At 37.0% G+C, this 20,915-nt stretch overlaps 2 protein-coding genes across 2 annotated transcripts in view; both read left to right on the forward strand.

The window, feature by feature from the left end:
- LOC147483357 (cold-responsive protein kinase 1-like) overlaps positions 1-19,685 on the forward strand; it is a 29,832-nt gene extending 10,147 nt beyond the window's left edge. The window contains exon 5 of the mRNA XM_086580267.1: positions 19,347-19,685. The gene's annotated coding sequence lies outside the window, so the exon portion shown is untranslated. The remainder of the gene's footprint in view (positions 1-19,346) is intronic.
- On the forward strand, positions 3,378-19,685 carry LOC147483359 (rust resistance kinase Lr10-like). Its single transcript, XM_086580266.1, has 6 exons — positions 3,378-3,424; positions 16,984-17,164; positions 17,269-17,417; positions 17,497-17,622; positions 17,927-19,256; positions 19,339-19,685. Exons 2-5 carry the CDS (start codon positions 16,998-17,000, stop codon positions 19,252-19,254), a joined length of 1,770 nt encoding a protein of 589 aa, XP_086436392.1. The 5' UTR covers positions 3,378-3,424; positions 16,984-16,997; the 3' UTR covers positions 19,255-19,256; positions 19,339-19,685.
- Positions 19,686-20,915: the final 1,230 nt, after the last annotated feature.

Here is a 20,915-nt window from a genome sequence, read left to right on the forward strand (position 1 = left end):
TTGTATTTGAGAAACATCTCACCTGCCTCATGCTTGTTTCTAAGTAAATATACCATGGTGTACCTAGAGAAGTCATCTATGAATGTAATATAATAAAACTTCCCCCTTTTAGACATGGTACTTCTGAATTCACCCAAATCCGTATGAATAAGAGTTAGTAATCCAGTTTTATCTCTAGAAACAGTTCTGCAGGGTTTCTTTGTGGCTTTAGTCTCAGCACATATCTCACATTTATCATTAGAAAAATCAAAAATATCAGACAATAAACCACATGCTTTCATTCTTTTCATATACTGAACATTCACATGTCCTAGTCTACCATGCATGCCATATATTAAAAGAGTCAAACAAGTAAGCAGAAGCAGATTCATTCTTATTAATAATAATGTTGTTAAGTACATTCAACATGAAAAGACCATTATTATTACAATAACATTTACTAACAAAACCCTCATTCTTTGTCAGAACGAACTTGTCACTCTCAAAAGTCACATTGACGCCAACTTTTCCCAGTAAGGACACAGAAATCAGATTCTGACGAATCTCAAGAACATGAAGAACATTACTAAGTGAAAAGGTTTTCCCCGGTTAAACGGAAGAATCTTGCCTGTTCCTCAACAGAACGGACTAGAGTCACCCATATAGACCTTTTCATCTTTCACTAGTATGTAGTCCGAGAAGGCTTCAACATCACCACAGACGCATGGTGGCACCAGAATCTAGTACCCAGTTCTTCTTCCCAGTGGCCATGAACACTTGTGACACTACAGCAGCAATAATATCATCTCCCTCAACTATATTAATATTGGGAAGATCATCAGTGTCTTTCTTGTGCCTGCACTGAAAAGCCCTATGTCCAGGTTTACCACAAACATAACAATTTCCATTGCCAGTACCACTCCTTTTAAAAGAAGTGCCTTTGACCTTGAAATTCTTATTTTTGTTGTACTTCTGCTTTTTAGAGGTTTTGTTAGTTTTGCTGGGATTACCTTCAATGATATTGGCTTTAGAATGGAATTCCTTAGACAATACCTCATCCCGAGTCTTGTTCTTTTCCTCTATGTGAATGTGAATGATCACATCCTCAAGGGTCATCTGCTTGCGCTTATGCTTCATACTATTTTTATAGTGTTTCCAAGACTCGGGGAGTTTCTCAATCAAACATCCAGCAACAAAGGTTTCGAGTAAATTAATACCCTCAGTTTTCAAATCATTAATCAGCACATGATAATCATGGATTTGAGATGTTACATCTCTATCCTCTCTTATATGGAACTTTAGAAAAGTCTCAATAGCATATTTCTGAGTACCAGCATCCTCTATTATGTATTTCTTGTTCAAACTCTCCTATATATCATGTGCATTCTTATTTGAACAATAAATATCAAAAATTTCATTGGACAAGGTACTCAAAATAGCATGTCGACATACCTTATTCCCATTGAGTTAAGCCAAGCTTTGATTTCTTTCGAAATCATTAGAACCCTCCTCCCGGGTCTTTGTGATCGATGAGATACTTTGCATAGTTGAAAGTACATCTAGGGGTGTGAATACCCTTTCTCTCCATCGTTTGAAGTGTGAACCATTGAAGGATTCAATCTTTGACACATTGGGTAAGTTCGCGAGCATTCAAGAAAGGGCAAAGATCTCTCATAGTCAAGTAACTTCCATGACTCGAATTGGTTTCTTTGATCGGGCGTGGTGTCAACAGTGTAGACATCTTGATCTTTCCTTAAGATTGTTGTTTGCGGATAAAAGAAAACAATAGAAGACAAGGACGTAATAACGTGTAATAACCAAGGCTGATTAGTCGTCCTTAAGGAAAGATTTAAGCCCCTTCCAATGGTGCGAAAGGCAACAATGGCATCTTCCTCACATGATTCAATGGTTAACAAGAGGCGACTTTGCACTAGAACGGACTACCCTCTAGAACGGCAATATAACTCTCTCCGGCGGGCGGAAGAAGAAGAATAGGGATGAGTTTCTGTTTCTCTGAAGTGGGATGAAGGCTTCTTTGGTATTCACGAGTTCTGTTTCTCTGGTCTGGATTGAATGGATACTCGAGTTCTCTCTCTCTCTGGAATCGATTGGATACCCTCTATGGACACAGTAGCAGTGTTTATATAGAGGAAGCAGCCGGATACCAGATGGGAGAAGGACTCCTCAAAGTCGGTTTTCAAAAACAGCTAGGAAGCAGAAACCAACTTGAAGTAGGACACCCACCGAAACTTGCTGCAAAAGCAAAACAAGTTTAGGCAATTGGTAAGCCACTACCCACTAGACAATAAGCCCAAGCCCAAGCCCGACCCGTCGCGACTCGGTTCGGTGCGGGCGGGCGCGTGTGTGGCTTTGGGTGAGTCCTCCCTCCTAACACAAAAGCCTTTGTACCCTAAGGGCACGCCCTTATGGTAGAGGAATTCCTCATATACCTCACTTGCTAGTGGTGGTTCACCAATGTGGGACTAAACACAATGTACTAAAGTGGAAAGAACACACATAGTTCATCTCCTCCACTTTGCACACACACACAAGCATTTTGAAATACTTTTGGAGATTCCAACATTTTTATCTCCATTTTCTTTAGATTTTTACATGGTCGAGGTTCAAATATGAGATGAGGTGGCTTAATAGATCATGCTTTTGAATTTCACAAAAAATATATAGATCTCTGTGTACGGGCATGAGTGTACTAATATGTGATTTCAAACCTGTTAATAGTATCATCTTATCAAGATTAACGCCGACCTTTTCTTTCGGATCTTAAGAAATTTTTGCGAATATTCGGAGAGTCGGTAGAGAGTGAGGAGAGGAAGAAATATGATTTCGCCATACAAGTGGAAGGACAAATGAAGCTTTTGGATAATAGGGCTGAAAACGCTAGGAGCTGAAGTAGAACATAATCAACATATAATAACAGATGAAGAGATGATGAAGATGTGCTTCTCCATATGTAAGTCATATATTCACCTTGTTTAATTCTTACTTCTCAAACTTCTCCAATTTGTTCTCTATTTCACATATCTTTTTTGGTTGTTGACATATAGGACTAATAGGATATATGCTTTAATGTACGTGAAATAGAAGTGGAAGTGTGGGAAGCAAAGTATATTGGTAGCGTGAAGTTCTTGAAGCACATAAAATCTGGAAAAGTTTGATTGATTATGAAAGAATCAAAGTCGCTCAAGATCTGCCAACCATCCAAGTAAGATCTACATGTATATCGATATTTATACTATTTCTTCTTATTTAAGTTTAGTCTATCCGAGTTTGTGTTCATATGTTCTATTTTGTTTGGTTTCTTTCGGAATGGTAGTGAAACTATGTGGAGGACAATGTAGTGCCCTCCTTTGGGAAGCAACAGATTTTTCTGATGATGGGGTCTCAAAGGAGAGAAAATTTGGTTTGGACTTCAAATATGAGGAGGGTGAGTGTTTCTTTCATCACCATCTTCTTTAGATTTTTGATAACTATATCTTTCATTTCATTTAACGTTGTTTATTTTCATGAGGTTCAAATATGAGATGGCTTAAAGTATTATTAGGATGGGTTTAAGTCTTCACACAGTTGAAAAGGGTCCTTGTGTTTCATTCCATTTATAGTTAGTAGAAGTGAGCTAAGAACAATTGAAGGGGTTCCTTGAGTTTCATTCCCTTCATAGTTAGTAGAAGTGATCTAAATGAGAGATATAAGAGCGTTGCAGAATATTATAAACTAGTGAATGCCCCTATTTCATTTTGGGTACGGTACCCTTTCATTTTTCATAAACCAACTAACTTATACATTAATTAATTCAACGCATATCTGATTTTCAAAGTTGGCGTTAATGTAGGCAAGTAGATATGAAACTAAAAGAGGCTTTCAAATAGGGAAGAAATCAGTTGAGAGTAGACATGGTAGCCCAAAGAAAGAAGAAACTAATTGGGTTGGAGAAGAAACATCACAGATTCCATCATTCCAGGAGAAGTGGGCCGCTTTTAAAACATTCCAAATCTAATGCATGCGTCGAGAGCCCTGCCCTCATCAACTTTAAGCAACCTTTGCATTTCCTGCTGAGATCCCAAGTCTCAATGTGTGGCCCTAAACAACAACAACAAAAAAAAACCAGTTTCAAGGCTTGCTATGAGGCCTGCATGCAAGTCTTGAATAAATATTACATACCAAAATCTCTTGAGAATATCCTTGCCAAGTCTTTAAGTTCTGTAATCAAACTGAATTTTAAATTAATTCTTCCAATCAAAAGACAATAGACAACGTACACCATACACACAATGTATCTACATAATACTATATATTGGGGCACTATATATTCATCCTACTTATCATCATCAAGTCAGCCAGTACATGTCAGTACAGAGTTTTAATAATAGTTTAACATTTGACAAAACATCTTTGCCTTCCTTGAAAAAAGTAAGAAGCAAAATATGCGTACAACATCTAAGCGTAATCCTCCATTACTCCCAAGTTTTTCTAGCTACTTTCCGCATCCACTGTAATCTCCATGCAATATTTCTCCCAGAAAGCAAGTATTATAGCCAGTGAATGAATTCCTACTACACTTTATACCATCTGTTTTTGGTAGACATTAAAATAGGCAAGACATCTGCAGTAAAAAAAAATGCTCAGTTATATCAAAAGACCGCAAACTTATAAGGTTTAAAGTTGTCACATTTGGCTAGGCTCTGAACATACAATATGTGTCACGTAATATATATCATGTAATATTGTTGTTGATTAGTGTATAGTTTAGTAGCCTTTTAACTTCGTTAATGAAAAACTCACAATTCATAGAAAGTCTAAGAAAGAGGATGGGCACCCGTAAAAACAAATAACATAATATTTGTTAGTAATCGTATTATTTCATTTATTTTAATTCAGTGTTAACATAAACACAAAGTGGTGGTTGAGGATAAATAATCTTATGTTAAAATGAATAAAGACTTATCATCATCATCAGCAAGTATAACAGCTACTCGGTTATTTAAAGAGATTGTGTCTACAGTGATTTGTGCTATTTTCTTCTTGGCCAACCATCTCTGGAAAAAGCTACAATAAAACAAAACAAAGACAACTCTTTTTAAGTTTCTACTGAGAAAGTTGAGCGCTACAAAGTAAGTTGTACCAAATCGGTCCGACACAATGATTATATTTACAACAAAATCAGCTTAAATATGGTTTTTTTCTTAACATTATACTACACCAGATCAGAATTTCAGACAGAGACACTCATAGCAACCTTTAGGACCAATGTGGATTATCTCTTTCGAAAGTGGATTGATTCAAGCTTCGGCTTGTAGTTAATTTTCTAATTTCTAAAATTGCAATAGAAAAAGAGATGTTGTAATACCTGAATTTGCATTAGAAAGCAATGACAAAGATTTGTCATCTAAGTCTACGACTTTAGCTGCTCCTTGGTAAATACTACCCCATTCTGATTATCCAAAAGACAGGGTATGATAGTACCTTCACCTAAAATAACCTCGCACTTAAAGGACATCAACAACACTATTAAATACCACATCAAATCAAATTCTTCACTTCTTAAAGTAAAATAGGAATACCCTACTAATAAAACATATTATAATTTGTTAATGTGTCATGATATATGTGAATGAGAAAGAAATTCAACCTATAACAGTATGGAGAGTCATTATTCTGAACACATAACCTTCACCTATTCATCATCTGTGTCTTATGCAATAATACAATTTTAAAACTTAACAATTAAAGTGTGCTACACGGTCAACTACGCAAAACTTTTGATCAATATAGTTGACAAACTATTAATGAAGCCTCCTTGTAAGCTATTGACTCCAATCCTGTAACTTGGAAGTAAAAAATAAAATTCAAGTTTCAAATATGATCCAAGCTTCAAAGCAATGAAGGGAGATATGCTAGCGTATTAGATTTTCTGTAGCAAGCTACAACTTATCAACAATCTAACCCTAACTCTAACTCTGATTCAGGTCAAACAAACACTGCGACCATATAACATGCTATACAGTGCATTATAACATACAAAACATTTTATTTCAACTAATGAATGCACCTTCCCCAAACCTAATGATCATATCCAACTATGATGTTTTTTGTGGAATATACCATAACGTGTTTCATGGCACCTTTTGTATTACCCCATACCAGCAATCCCTATCTTCAATTCTGTTAATGAACCTCAAGTCTCCTTTCAAACGCAACAGTCAACAATACTACAAAAACTCTAAAAAGATAGTTCAAACGAACAAATGCAAAGGGCTGCGTTTAAAATTGGAGAAAGGTTGCTTACATTTTTTTCTCTTTTTTACCCATTAGGCTATTTCATCATCAAAGAACACAGGAAAAAGGAACTATAATTCAGTAATCTAGCCATCCCAAATTAAGCCTAAAACACTATTTTCATAAAGCTTTTATGAAGGCAACTCAATATATATACCATGAAAAACACATTTAGTAGAAATTAGGGATTTGAGTTTTTGGGATTTGGGGATTTTGTTTCAGGAGTTTGTAGCGAGTGAAAAAAATCCGAAATTGATCACATTTCAAAACCACAGTGAGAAGATGGGAAACACCGGAACTAATGTTGTTTGGGCTTGAGCCCACGAACTAGCGTGAAAAAGCCCAGAGAAATCAAATGGGAGTCGTTCCGTCAATGTCAGTTTTGCACAAAATCATTTGAACTCTAGATCTTCCCTCATCAGCCGTTAGATCTTACTCAAAATGATCTGGACCGTCCTTTGTGTGTTATTTTGTCTTGTAGTGGGAAAAAAAACCCTAGCTTATTAGATAGATTAACAAAAAACATTTAGTTGGACATACTCAAATATATATATATATATATATATATATATATATATATATATATATAGTCATAAGTTGTTTGAATTTCACAAAAACTAGCTCGTTTGTATACACGCATATCTGGAGTCTGAAGTCTGAACTAGTTCTTCCTATCAAACTTTATTTATTTATTATTTTTCATAAACAGGGTGGGAATTTTATAGAAAAAGAGACTAAGTATACAAGGCCTCTACCAAAACAAATATGAAACAGAGAACTCGGACATACAGAAAAAAGCTCCCTCAATAAACTTACATCAATAACTTAAACTACAAAATCCCTTGCTCCAAAAAAACTCATGGGTACAAAGACCAGAGTCGTCTATGAGTGATAAATCACCAATGGCCAAACCATGATTACTTACTATTATACACATTTGACTGTCCACGATCATTGTATCCTGAATATCAATCATCAGTAGCCATCCCCAAACCCGTGTTTCGACTATTGGCATTAAGGGGCCATTTGTTTTTGCCTCTTATAAGACCTTGAGGTTTTATAACTTCTTATAAGATGTGGCCCAGTGATTTTGGAAATTTTTTGGGTTTGTTTTTTGCCTCTTATAAGAGGCATTTTACTAGAAATGTCTTATAAGAGGCTCCAATTCTGTAAGTACCAAAATTAGATTTACTTCAATTCTATAAGTTTTATAACTTGAAAAATGACTCAAACACCCACGTTCATATACCCCTAGCCTCATTTCTCTCTTCTTCTCTTTTCATTATCTTTTTCTCCAAATAACTCCATTGCCCTAGCCACCACCACCACCACCAAACTATTAAAAGCACCACCACCACTGCCGCCACTACCACCACCATCATCATCACCACCACCACCACCACTACCACCGTACTACTAAGACTATCACCACCATCGTGCTATTAAGACCACCACCACTTCCACTACCACCACCACTACCATCACTACCACCGTGCTATTAAGACCAATATCATCACCTCTATTGCCACCACTACCACCGTACTATTAAGATTATCACCGTACACCACCACTACCGTGCTATTAAGACATCCACCACTTCCACTACCACCACCGTACTATTAAGACCACTACCACCACCGCCGCCAATTAAGGTAATTTCATATAATCGATATTCTAATTATCAAAATTGATTTGAAACCGAAAATCAAACTGTACGCTTGTTTCAAATTAATCTATTCAAGTTAAATGTGGTGTAAAGTAGGGTTATATTTGTCAAAAAACCATTTATAGAATGTGATGTATTTGTTTTTTCTATTTTTATAAGTGCTTATAAGAAGAACTTAAAATGAAAAACAAACCACTGACCATCTTATAAGACCCTCTTAGGCTGAGTCCAATGGTCAGCCACCCTTTATTCCTATTCCTCAATAGCACAGTGGTATGAGGATAGAGAGTAGGTTTGGTCGAAGCAATGGTTTGAACCATCCTACGCGCCGGTTAACCGGCGGTTTGAAAAAAAAAAAAAAAAAAAAAAAAAAACCATTCGACGCCACTTCAACCAGCGCAGAATGAAAACCCACATTTTGTAAAAGACTGAAACTGCCCCTGCGCCCTTTAACCGAAATTTTTGTTCTTCCTCAGCTAATAGGATACATCCGTAATAAAATAGAAGTAGTGGGGGTAGTGTAGTAATTCACTGTTCTCATAATTACCATGTTATCTGGTGGGGACACTTTGCAAACCACTCCACTTCAAATGGCGCGGTTTGAAATTGCATATTCGTTTGAGTTTTTACAAACTACTCCACTTCAAATGGCGTGGAATGCACTCTCTATTCCTCCATTTCACTCTCTATATATGGAGAGTAAAATAGAGATGAGGGGCAATGACCACCGCCACTCCCTCCAGTTTTGAAGGAATGGGGTGCCATTGCACCCAGCCTTATAAGTTATAACACATGATCTTATAATTTAATCCAAAAAAACAAATAGTTCCTAAATCTGCATAGTATATCTACTAGAAGAAGGTGGACCCATTCTCTTGTCCATGTAAGGATTAATAAGTGACCTGTACGTTGAATTTAATGAACTCATATCCTTGTGAGGACTGCTAGTATAACTGTCAATAGTCAATACTACCAGTCCCAACTAGGGGTGTAAAATGGGCCGGGCCGGGCCGGGCCAGCCCGACCCTCAAATCATAAAGCCCATATGATTTGAGGGCCGGGCTGGCCCAGCCCCCTTATGCTATGAGGGTCGGGCCTGTGAGGGCCAACATTTGAATTATACATCCCTTGCCCTCACCTCACCCTTTTAGAAAACTATGGGCGGGCGGTCGGCCCATGGGCCAGGCGTATAACTTGTCAATTATTCAAAACTCTTGAATACAACTTGTTTAGACTTCATTAACATATTTGGTTTTATCGATTTCATTAATCGATTAACATCTTCATTACAAAAATTCTTGAAAACCTATCAAACTTCATTAACATATACAATAGAATATATGAATATATTATATAGGATAGAGATATATCCATATAATACAGCTGTATCCTATAGAATATATTCACATATTCTAACAATATATTCATTACAAGAGAGAGAACCTTCATTACAAGACTTCATTATATCAACTACTATACTTGAAATTTACATTTCTACCCTATGTAATAGGGGTGGGCAATGGGCCGGCCCTAAACATTTAAAGCCTTTCAGTTATTAGGGCCGGGCCAGCCCGTCCCTAAAGTCCCCATAGGGTCGGGTTGGGCCGGGTCATAAGTCTAAATTTCAAGCCCCGACCCTACCCTAAGCCCTCTTTATCAGGGGCTTTAGGGCGGCGGGGCGCCTATATATTTTTTTCTTTTTCGCATCAATTTTAAAACTCATTTATATTACAAAAAAAATTTCAAAGATTTGCAAACTCAAAGTCCCACCACTTTGAAATTTGAATAACAACCAATCTAGTAATAATTCTTGATAAGTCCAACAATTTAAAATGCATATCCACAATCTAATAAACCAAGTACATAGAGACTCATATTTATATTTCAAAATTACGGTTAAAATGCACAAGACACATTTTGAAATGAGCTTTCAATCGACATAAATCCGTTATTTCTTATACTCAAATCTCACCAAAATTACATTTAACATTGAAGAACGCAAAGACAAATAAGAGTATGGAATGAGTTTTTACTGACGTCAACCTATTTTTCATTAGGCTAGTGCCCAATGCTCATTATTGTTCTTGGCGACTAGGTTAGACAGGGAGTTGTGAGGTGTACGTGAGTTGTGAGATAGAAACAATTAGGTTTACAAGTTTTTATGATATAAGACAAGTTATTAAAAGTACCCATACGGTAAGTGATAAATTACAAAAGACAGTGTTATTTTAATTGAAAATATGTAACAAGGAGTTGGATAGTTTTAGTTGTGTATTTTATAGTGAAATTATAATTAGGGCTTGGTTAGGGCTTAGTTAGGGTCGGGTCTATGTTTCAGAACCTTAGCCCTGACCCTGCCTTAGAAGGCATTAGGGCCGGGTCGGCCCTGCTCTAAACTCTGTGAGGGCTTTAGTTGTAAGGGCTTTATAGGGATTAGGGTCGGGTCGGTCAGGACCGGGTTAGGGTCGTTAGGGCCAAATTCCCACCCCTACTATGTAATAATAAGTAAAACTTAAAACCCTAAGGGTATTATACGTAATTTTGTTTAGAAAATCTAAATATCAATGAGGGCCTTATTACGGGCTTTGTGAGGGTTTTTAGAGGTGGTGAGGGCCGAGGTCTCTCATGTTTCCATATCTAGCCCCTTGCCCTCCCCTCAAAACATGGGGTCGGCCGGCCCTTCCCTCAAATTGCATGCGGGCTTAAATTTGAGGGGGCTTTTTGTATTTGGGTCGGGTCGAGGGGGCGAGGGCTTGAGGGCCGTTTTTACACCCCTAGTCCCAACCTTTAAATCATGATAAAATCTTGCAAATCTTTCAAAACTTGATTCAAATCCGAATAGTTAGGGTGTCACCAAGTTGGGTTTAGTAGCAAGAGCTTCAAATTGCAAACTAGTTGGTACTCTAAACGACCCAAAAAATAGCCGGCCTTAAAGGCGTTCCGTTCTTCTTTCCTGAGACCGGATCCGCTTGACAAAGATAGCCTATCAAGCTCATTTTGAGTGATAACTTTTTTTTGAAGAGCATCCAATGCACCTCCAAAGCCATTTGCGGTTTCTAGATGAGTTGCTACTTGGAGTGCATTTCAGGAGAGATTCACCTTTGTAGAAACTGGCGTCACCATGGGATGGGGAAGCAAAGCGGTCTTGCCTTTATTCTCGGAGGATCCATACGATCTTTGAACTATTCTCGACCATGTCTTCCTTTTTCATTTGTCCTAGCTTGTAGATTTTCTTGGCATGGGAATGAAAATTCAGGAGAACTCTTTCGTGGTTGATTGATTTGTTGAAATGATGTCTTCATTGTTCTGCTAAATTCTGTTGTCCGATTAGAAAATTCTATTGCTTATTAGAAAAAAGATTTGCTCATTCGCGTCTTTATTCTTGCAATCCTCTTCCAACCCTGACTTAAAGAAAACTTTGAAATGAAGAATGAGGATGAAGAAAATTTTTCTCATTAATTTTTACAGAATGATTACAGCCTCTATATATAGAGACGAGTTCTCTAGTTAGTTAGGCGATTACAACCTGAATTGGTTACAACAGAAATGATTTCAGTTATAACTAGCTGGCGAGTTGAAGACACGCGGGCTTCCCGATGTTCTTCATGCTCTATTCTTCTATACACCCCCTCAAGCTTTGAAGAGTAAACAAAAAAGCTTGAACTTCTGATGTTCTTCATGCTGTGATGAACACCCCTTTAAGCTGAACTTCCTGCTGAAATTTTTGTGATATCAGGCACAACATTAAGTTGTTGTTGAAGCATTGAGTGTCTGTTAGCTGCTAATCCTTTTGTGAATATATCAGCAACTTGATCTTCTGTACTGACATATTGTAATCTGAGAACTTTGTTAGTAACTTGTTCTCTTATATAATGAAAATCAACTTCTATGTGTTTTGTCCTTGCATGAAACACAGGGTTCATGGACAAGGCAATAGCACTTAAGTTATCACACCACAAAATAGGAGAATCTTGCAGAAAAACCTTAAGTTCTTTTAGTAAAATGCACAACCAATAAATCTCTGCAGCTGTGTAGGCAAGTGCTCTGTATTCTGCCTCTGTCGAAGATCTGGAAACTATAGTTTGCTTTTTGGAACTCCAAATAATAGGATTAGATCCATAGAATACACATAGACCAGTAGTTGATCTTCTATCATAAGGACACCCTGCCCAATCAGCATCAGAAAATGCTCTTATTTGAGCACTTCCTTTTTGTATTTTGATACCATAATGAATAGTACCCTTTAAGTATCGAAGAATTCTCTTTGCTGCAGCAAGATGAGTACTTCTGGGCTGTTGCATGAATTGACAAACCTGATTTACTGAAAAACTAATGTCTGGTCTTGTCCAAGTAACATACTGAAGAGCACCGACTAGTGATCTGAATTCAGTAGGATCTTGGAGTTCTTCTCCACTTGTTTTATCAAGTTTTGTAGATGTTGAACATGGGGTGGAGCAAGGTTTTGCGCCATCCATCTTTGTCTTCTTTAGAACATCCAACACATACTTTGTCTGAGTTAAAAACATCCCATCATTATTTCTTGTTACTTCCAATCCCAAAAAGAAGGATAAGTCACCTAAATCTTTCATGACAAATTTTCTACTCAACTGATCAATCAAGTTTTGACAATAAGATTTAGAGCTTCCTGTGATGATTATATCATCAACATATACCATACAGTAAGTAATGTCTTGAGAAGTAGTTCTTACACATAGAGAAGGATCAGCTTGAGAGAGAGTAAAACCTATATCAACCAATACTGTCATAAGAGCTTCATACCATTCCCTGGGGGACTGTTTAAGTCCATACAATGACTTGTGCAGCTTGCAAACATGATGAGGCTTTAGTGGATCAATAAAACCGGTGGGTGAACCATATATACATCTTCCTTGAGTGCCATGCAGAAAAGCATTTGTCACATCCAATTGTTTAACTTGCCAATCTTTTTGAACAGCTATGGAGAGAATCATTCGAATAGTTGAAGCCTTAGCCACTGGACTAAATGTCTGATTATAATTAACACCTTCTTCTTGATCAAATCCTTTTGCAACCAACCTAGCTTTATACTTATCAATAGAACCATCAACTTTCTCTTTTAATCTAAAAACCCATTTATTTCTGACAAGATACTGATAAGATTCATAAGGAACTAAAGGCCATGTTCCTGTTTGAATCAATGCATTGTACTCTGCTTGCATAGCTTTTCTCCACTCTGGATGCTTTACAGCTTGTGTATAGCATGTAGGTGTTGGGACTTTGGCTTCTAGATGGGATACAAAAGCAGAAGGCAAAGGATGTTTTGTAGCAAGTGAAGTGAATATTTTCTTTGGCTTTGAGATTCCTGATTTTGATCTTGTATGAACTGTAGAATTTGCAGGTGGTCTAGACCTTGATCTTGACTGTCTTTGAGGTGGAGGGACTGGGATGATTGCAGTAGTATTTGAAATTGGATTAAGTGTTGATTGTTCAACAGGGCTAGCGGATTCTATAGGAAGATTGAGAACTGAAGTAGTGAGAGGTTCAGAAATAGGAACAGAGGAAGACACTTCATTGGAGGCTGGATCACTAATGGCAGGATATAATGAAGGAACAAACATGTAAGATTTAGTTGTAGATGGTATTGATGGAATAGAAACAGATAGGGATGATTTAAACGGAAAATGAGTTTCATTAAACACCACATGCCTTGATGTATAAATTTTGCCAGTTTGTTGATCTAAGCATCGATATCCCTTGTGATCCAAACTGTAACCTAAGAATACACACTGTATACTTCTAGGTTGAAGTTTAGATGATGTGTAGGGTTTTAACCATGGATAGCAAGCAGACCCAAAAACTTTGAGAAAAGTATAGTCTGGAATTTTGTTTGACAACTTCTCAATAGGTGTTACTGACATTGTTTGAGGTATCATTCTATTTATAAGAAACACAGATGTTTGAAAAATATCAACCCAGTATTTTGGGGAAACATTGCTTTGAACTATTAATGTTCTTGCAATTTCTGTGATATGCCTATGTTTTCTCTCAGCAGTACCATTCTGCTGGGGAGTATGGGGACATGAATACTGAAGATTTATACCATGAGTTTTTAAGAATGACTTGAAAATAGTACTTTTGAACTCACCCCCTTCATCACACCTGAAACTTTTGATTTTTGTTTCAAGTCGATTTTCAACAGAACTTTTAAACATTTGGAATATAGAAAAGAAATCTGATTTCTTATACAATGGAAAGATCCATGTATACTTGGAGTAGTCATCAATGAAGGACACATAATATAAAAACCCAGTAACAGATGGAATAGAAGATGGCCCCCACAAATCACTATGAATCAATTGCAATGGTTTTATAGAACATGAATTTGATGATTGAAAAGGAAGTCTAACATTCTTTCCTCAAGCAGAACAAAAAGACAAATCAGCAGTCCTACCAAGCATAGGTAGACTATACATTGAAATGATTTTAGAAAAAGAAACATGATTTGGGTGTCCTAATCTGCAATGCCAGTTTTGAGCAGTGGTCTTGACACCCACGAATGCAGCAGACTTATTTGAGGTAGAATGAGTTGAGATGCAAGACTGAGGTTTAGATGATTGACGGAGAAACTTCATGAGATACAAGCCATTCTCATGAGTCCCTTTGAAAACAGTCTTCCCCAAAGTATCCTTTACAAAGAAAGCAGTAGGAGTAAATGTTACTTCACAATGATTATCTTTAATAAATTGATGAATTGAGAGTAAGTTCTGGGATATATGAGGAACATGTAGAATATTTTTCAACTTGAATGATGAATTTAAAGTGTGAGCATAGGAATTACCAATATTATTGATGTCAAGGCTTTGACCATCACCAACAAGAACCTTGTCATTTCCAATATAAGGTGAGTGTTGTGCCAGATTATTGATATCTGGAGTCATGTGATTTGTTGCTCCTGTATCAGCCACCCATTGTGTATCAGGAGTTGAACAAGTTGGAACTGAGCCTCTTTGAGCAGCCATTGCTTGAAGCTTGGAGGGTGGTTGTCTCCCTTGGTAAGCATGATTCATTCTATTGAAACAATCAATAGCACCATGTCCTGTTCTGCCACAGATTTGGCATTGAACTCTTCCTGTATTGCTTGTGTTATTTGATTTAGAATCTTGTGGAATTTGAGAAGCCGAAGTTGATCCTTGAGGATATTTTTGATAGTTCTGTGTATTGTAACCTCTTCCTGAATTGGTATTATAGCCTCCTCGTCCTCTTGATCGTCCCCTGCCTCGATAATTGTTATATCCATTTCCTTGATAAGAAGAGTTACTATAAGATATATCTTGATTAGAAAATCTGTTGACAGCAAAGGCTTGAGGAGAAGAAACAACCAGATTTCTATTCCTTTCCGAAATTGTGATTTCTTCACTCAATAAGAGATTATGCAGCTCATCAAAAGAAACTTGTTCTTTTCTTACTCTTACAGCAGTGCAAAAAGCTTCATATTCTGAAGGTAACCCATTGTACACATAAGAGATCAAATCTGCGTCACTAATTATAACACCAGCAGCTGCTAAGTTGTCAGAAATTTCTTTAATTTTCTGTAAAAACTCTCCCATTGAATCATTTCCTTTCCTTGTAGCTTGAAGCTTGTTTTTCAATTGATGTTGATGGGATTGAGTAATAGCGGCAAATCTTCGTTCCAAAACATTCCACAAATCTCTTGATGAAGACATCCCAATTACATACGGAAGCACACTTTCAGATAAAGTGGCATTAATCCAAATTAACAAAGTTTGATCTTGTTTGATCCAGTCAAGATATTGAGGGTTAACAGTAGTTGTTACCTCACCATTATCAGTACAAATGAACTTTTGAGGACATGTAAATGAACCATCAACATAACCAAGTAGGTTATTACTTCTGAGAATTGGAAGAAACAAAGACTTCCAAAGTAGAAAATTGTCCTTATTGAGTTTAATAGGAACAAAATGATTGATATTTATTGAATTCATATGAGATGATGTAGAAGAGCTAGCGGAAGAATTTGATGTCATTATAACAAATATGAAACAAGTTTGAGAGAATATGAAGAAGATTGAAAGAAAAACTTGATGATTCAAAGAACTCTTACTATGATTTGAAGATCTAGCTTCTTAGTTTTAATGGCGGATCGATGAAGAACACAGATGATTTGAAGATCTAGCTTCTTAGTTTTAATGGCGGATCAATGAAGAACACAGCTTCAAACTGGCTCTGATACCATAAAGAAAACTTTGAAATGAAGAATGAGGATGAAGAAAAATTTTCTCATTAATTTTTACAGAATGATTACAGCCTCTATATATAGAGACAGAGTTCTCTAGTTAGTTAGACAGTTACAACTGAATTGGTTACAACAGAAATGATTTCAGTTATAACTAACTGCTGAGTTGAAGACACGTGGCTTCTGATGTTCTTCATGCTCTATTCTTCTATATGACTTACCTACTTGATTAAGGGAAGGAATGGTATCAGCGGCATCTGAAGTTTCAGCCCAGGTCTCATCTCGTTCTTCCGTAATATCTGACTGGTTCCCATGTTCACAGGACTCTGGAGTATAGCAATTATTCCTCTGAACTTATCTTCCCATTCCCTTTGAGCATTTACCTCAGATATCTCACTTATCCCATTGCTCTCCAAAATTGCCAACACCTCAGCAGTAGCCTTCTCGGCTTTCTTTCTTTGTTGAGATACCTATGTTAGCTGTTCCACTACCCTTTTAGCTAATTCATCAGGTCTGTCTTGCAGTTCTCGAGATGGATCTTTCTGACAGTAACCGAGCACAAAGGAACTCTATAGTCATTGAAGTTGACTCCTCCATGACAATTTTCTGGTTATGATCAAGCTCCTATCAAACTTTTAGTCTTACCTTCTTATTGATGCTGGTGAAATTACAGGACCTATCATAAGTCGTTTTGAATTTCACAAAACCTAGCTCTTTTTTATACGCACATGTCTGGAGTCTAAACTAGTTCTTCGTATCAAACTTTTAGTCTTACCTTCTTATCGATACTGACACCAGCATTTTCTTTCAGATCGAGATACCTTTATGCAAACATTTAACGAGTCAGCAGACATTGAGGACAGGGATGGCAATGATGCTGCCATACAACTGGAAGAACAACAGAAGCTTTTGGATAGTAGGGTTGAAAATGCAGGAGCTGAAGTAGAACGTATAATAACTTGTGAAGAAGATGAAGATGTGCTTCTCCAAATGTAAGCTAAGCTATGATCACCTTGTTTAATTCCTTGACTTTAAAATTTAGATGATTTTCAGTACATTCTATCTTATGCATGTCTTTTTGGTCATTGACTTATAGGAGCTCAAAGCTTTATGAGTTTGAAGGAAAAGGAGATAAATGGAAGGAACTATGTCCTGGTACCGTAAAGCTATTGAACCACAAAATAACTGGAAAAGTTAGATTGATTATGAGATCAAAGTCGCTCAAGATCTATGCAAATCATCGAAGTAAGATCTGCGCTTATATGTGTTATGTATACTGTTTCATTTATTTGATTTTGTTTTTATATATTGTACCTTGTTTCAGTTTCTTCCGGAATGTTAGTGGATGTATGCACCTCAAACTCTACATCCTGTGTCTGGGCTGCACCTGATTTTTCTGAGGGAGACTCAAAGGAGAAGCTCTTCCGTATCCAGTTTGGGTCTGTGGACAGTGAGTATTGATTTTTTATGTTGTTCATCTCCATATCCTATAGATTTCTAATAATCAGATCGTTCATTTCATTAAATGTTTATTTTCATGAGATTCAATTCTAATATGAGATTGAGATGGCTTAAAGGATGGTTTTAAGTAATTATTTCTAGAAAAAATTTCTAAATGTTCATACTCATGGATAAGTCTCTGTGCCTTGCTTCTTCACGCAACTGGAGGGTTCCTTTAGTTCATAATGTTTATACTTTTAATAGTATCATCTTATCAACTTATCGTATTGACACACACAAGCATTTTCTTTCAGATTGCGACACCTTTATGCAATTATTCAGAGCGACAGTAGAGAGGGAGGAGAGGGAGGAAAATTATTCTGCCATACAACTGGAAAGACAATTGAAGCTTGGGGATGCTAAAACTGTGAATGCTGGTGAAGGGTTACCTGTTACAGAGATTGAGAAACAACTGGTGACTGAGGATGGTAAAAGTAAAACTGCTCATGAAGAGGTACCTGTAGCAGTTGTCATCGCAACGGAGAAGGAAGTGGAATTGGAGAAAGTGATTGAGGTTGTCAAAGTGGTGGATGTCTTTAAAGAAGGAGCCAGTGGCAGCGCAAACTCAATTGAGATGTTATTAGGTGAGCTAGGAAGAAAGAAAATACAAAAATATTCACATACGGACCTGATGAACATTACTGAAAATTTCAGTGATCAAATAGGTTCTGGTGCGTATGGAGATGTATTTAAAGGAACATTACCTAATGGTGTGAAAGTAGCCATCAAGAAACTAAAGAACATCGCGATGGACATCATGGAGTTCACATTCATGGCTGAAGTGAGAACAATGAGTAGTACTTTGCATCGACACTTAGTTGTACTCTACGGGTATTGCTTTGAGGCCAATATGAAAGCACTTGTCTATGAGTACTTGGACAATGGATCTTTCGATAAGGTTTTATATGAGAACCACCTTAATCTAGAGTGGGAGAATTTGTATGATATTGCAATCGGGACAGCGAAAGGGCTTTCTTACTTGCACGAGAGTTGCGATAATGAAATAATTCACTATGACGTAAAGCCTGGTAATGTGCTTCTTGACTTAAAACTTTCTCCTAAAGTTGCAGATTTTGGACTGGCTAAGGTTTGTCAAAGAGATTTAAGCAAGATATCTGTGGTTGAGTTTAGAGGGACCCGTAGCTATGCTGCCCCAGAAATGTGGATGCAAATGCCAGTAACTTCCAAAAGTGATATTTATAGTTTTGGAATGATGTTATTTGAAATTTTGGGGAGAAAGAGGAATCTTGATGGTGAATATTGGTTCCCTGGACAAGTTTGGGAAAAGTTCAAAACTGGGAAACTAGATGAAATTGTGGATGATTGTGGCATCAAGGACAAAGATAAATCAAAAGCAAAGATACTAGCTACAGTTGCGTTATGGTGTACTCAGTACAGACCCAATGACAGACCACCGATGAGCATTGTAGTGCAGATGCTTCTTGGGAATATACCACTGTTGTCGCCTCCCGACCCGTTTTATCCATATTGGGGCTCCTCAAGCGCAAGCATCTGGGGAGGTAGCTCTATGAATATTACTGGACCAACCCCATCATCCGTTTCTTCGACCTCGTCAACTTAACTGTAAGATATGAGATTGGTTTTATGAATCTAAGGATTAGATGCCATACGATGCTTATAGTGTATAATATTCTTTTAATTGCAGAGCTGCAGAGGCATCTTTTGCTGTTGCGTTAAGGATGAGTGGAGCATTTGTCATGTGTTAGTTGGACCGAGTTTTGTGTAGGCTACACGAAAGAAGTATCAAACCAAAAGTGCAGTTCAGTAGATCACAATCGCATGTTTAGGTTTGCCACTGTTTGTAATTGTTGCTAGGTTCTGCGTGCATATCTTTGTTCCCTCAATAAACTTACTCTTGTTTCTTTGTTGTGTATTTGATTGTTTTCCTTTATTTTTTTATTTTGTTTGTTTACCTCTTTTTTCTTGTAAGTTACATATTCTTAATCTACCGAAAAATGGTACAGACCTTCCAATAAATCCCAGTTCCACGTCTTTCTGAGTACTTCTACCTCCTGATTTTTAAATGTTCAATGTGGACGACCTCATAGTTGTGGTGTGACGGAATTACGGGTGGTAAAGACAACAGACAAACAGTACAGGTTTATCAAAATGTGATTCATTGTTCAAGCTATAATAGAAAACTATTTTGATGTTCGGTTATGTTCAAAATGAATCACTGCTGGTACACAACTGCACACTGTGCGGCAAATTGTAGAACGATTCAAGGGAACAGGAAGCATGTGTTGCCTTTGATGGTTTTATCCTCACCTGACTCAAAATTGCCAAAAGCTTTGTAAGCCAATTTCAAGCATTAAAAAGCTACTAATTACTAGCATACCCCGCTAACTGGGGGCGAACGAAGTAACTTTCAATATCAATTTTTCACTAGTTATTTTGGTTTTTGGCCCAAAAACAATGAAGATTATTAATAATACACTGTTTGTTCACCATATTGTAAGTTGAACTTAATAATACATTAATTGCTAAAAAAATTTGCCAGTGTTTGACTGTTTGGAGTCCAATTGGGTTGTTGAATTGGATGAACTCGACTCAACACATTTCTTAGTGCTCGTAATTCTGCAAGCTAATTCAAAGACTACAATATCCTCTTTCATAAGTATTTCTTTCCCCTGATTTCATTTGCAAAATAATTCTTCTTACTGACGGAATGTACAAAATACACTACTGTACCGCATACACTACTTTCACAGCCCACTGGCATGTACAAAATACACTAGTTTCACAAGCCCAGAGTGACAAAGTGTACATAATAGCATACAGATACACCATATATAACAACACATCACACTTAATGAAGGTCTAAACAGACAGACTACGAAATATGCAATTTGGAACGTTCAAATACTTGAAGCAAAACACTCTCTCCTGCAAAATGCATCATCTCTTTTCAGCTTATTGGATTCTGGCAATTGGCAACATCAACCACGCGTTGAGAAAAACCGTTCACTGCTATCTCAATTCTCCTGCTCGTTTTCTCCATTGCAATCTCCATTCCAAACCTGCATACAAACTTAGAAAAAAATTATCAAAATGCTCACGACAACATTGTCAACTACAGGGCCAGAGGTTTTGTCCACTATAGTAAAGATCTAATAAGGAACTACGACTCTAACTACCTCATATCTTTGCTAGTTTAGATCTTTAAATGAAATCCCTGAGAAAAACATATAAACCAAAATATGCTAAATAAACGTCATTTTA

The sequence above is a fragment of the Coptis chinensis genome, chromosome 8 (genome assembly GCF_015680905.1).
Source record: "Coptis chinensis isolate HL-2020 chromosome 8, ASM1568090v1, whole genome shotgun sequence".
Taxonomy (NCBI): Eukaryota; Viridiplantae; Streptophyta; class Magnoliopsida; order Ranunculales; family Ranunculaceae; genus Coptis; species Coptis chinensis.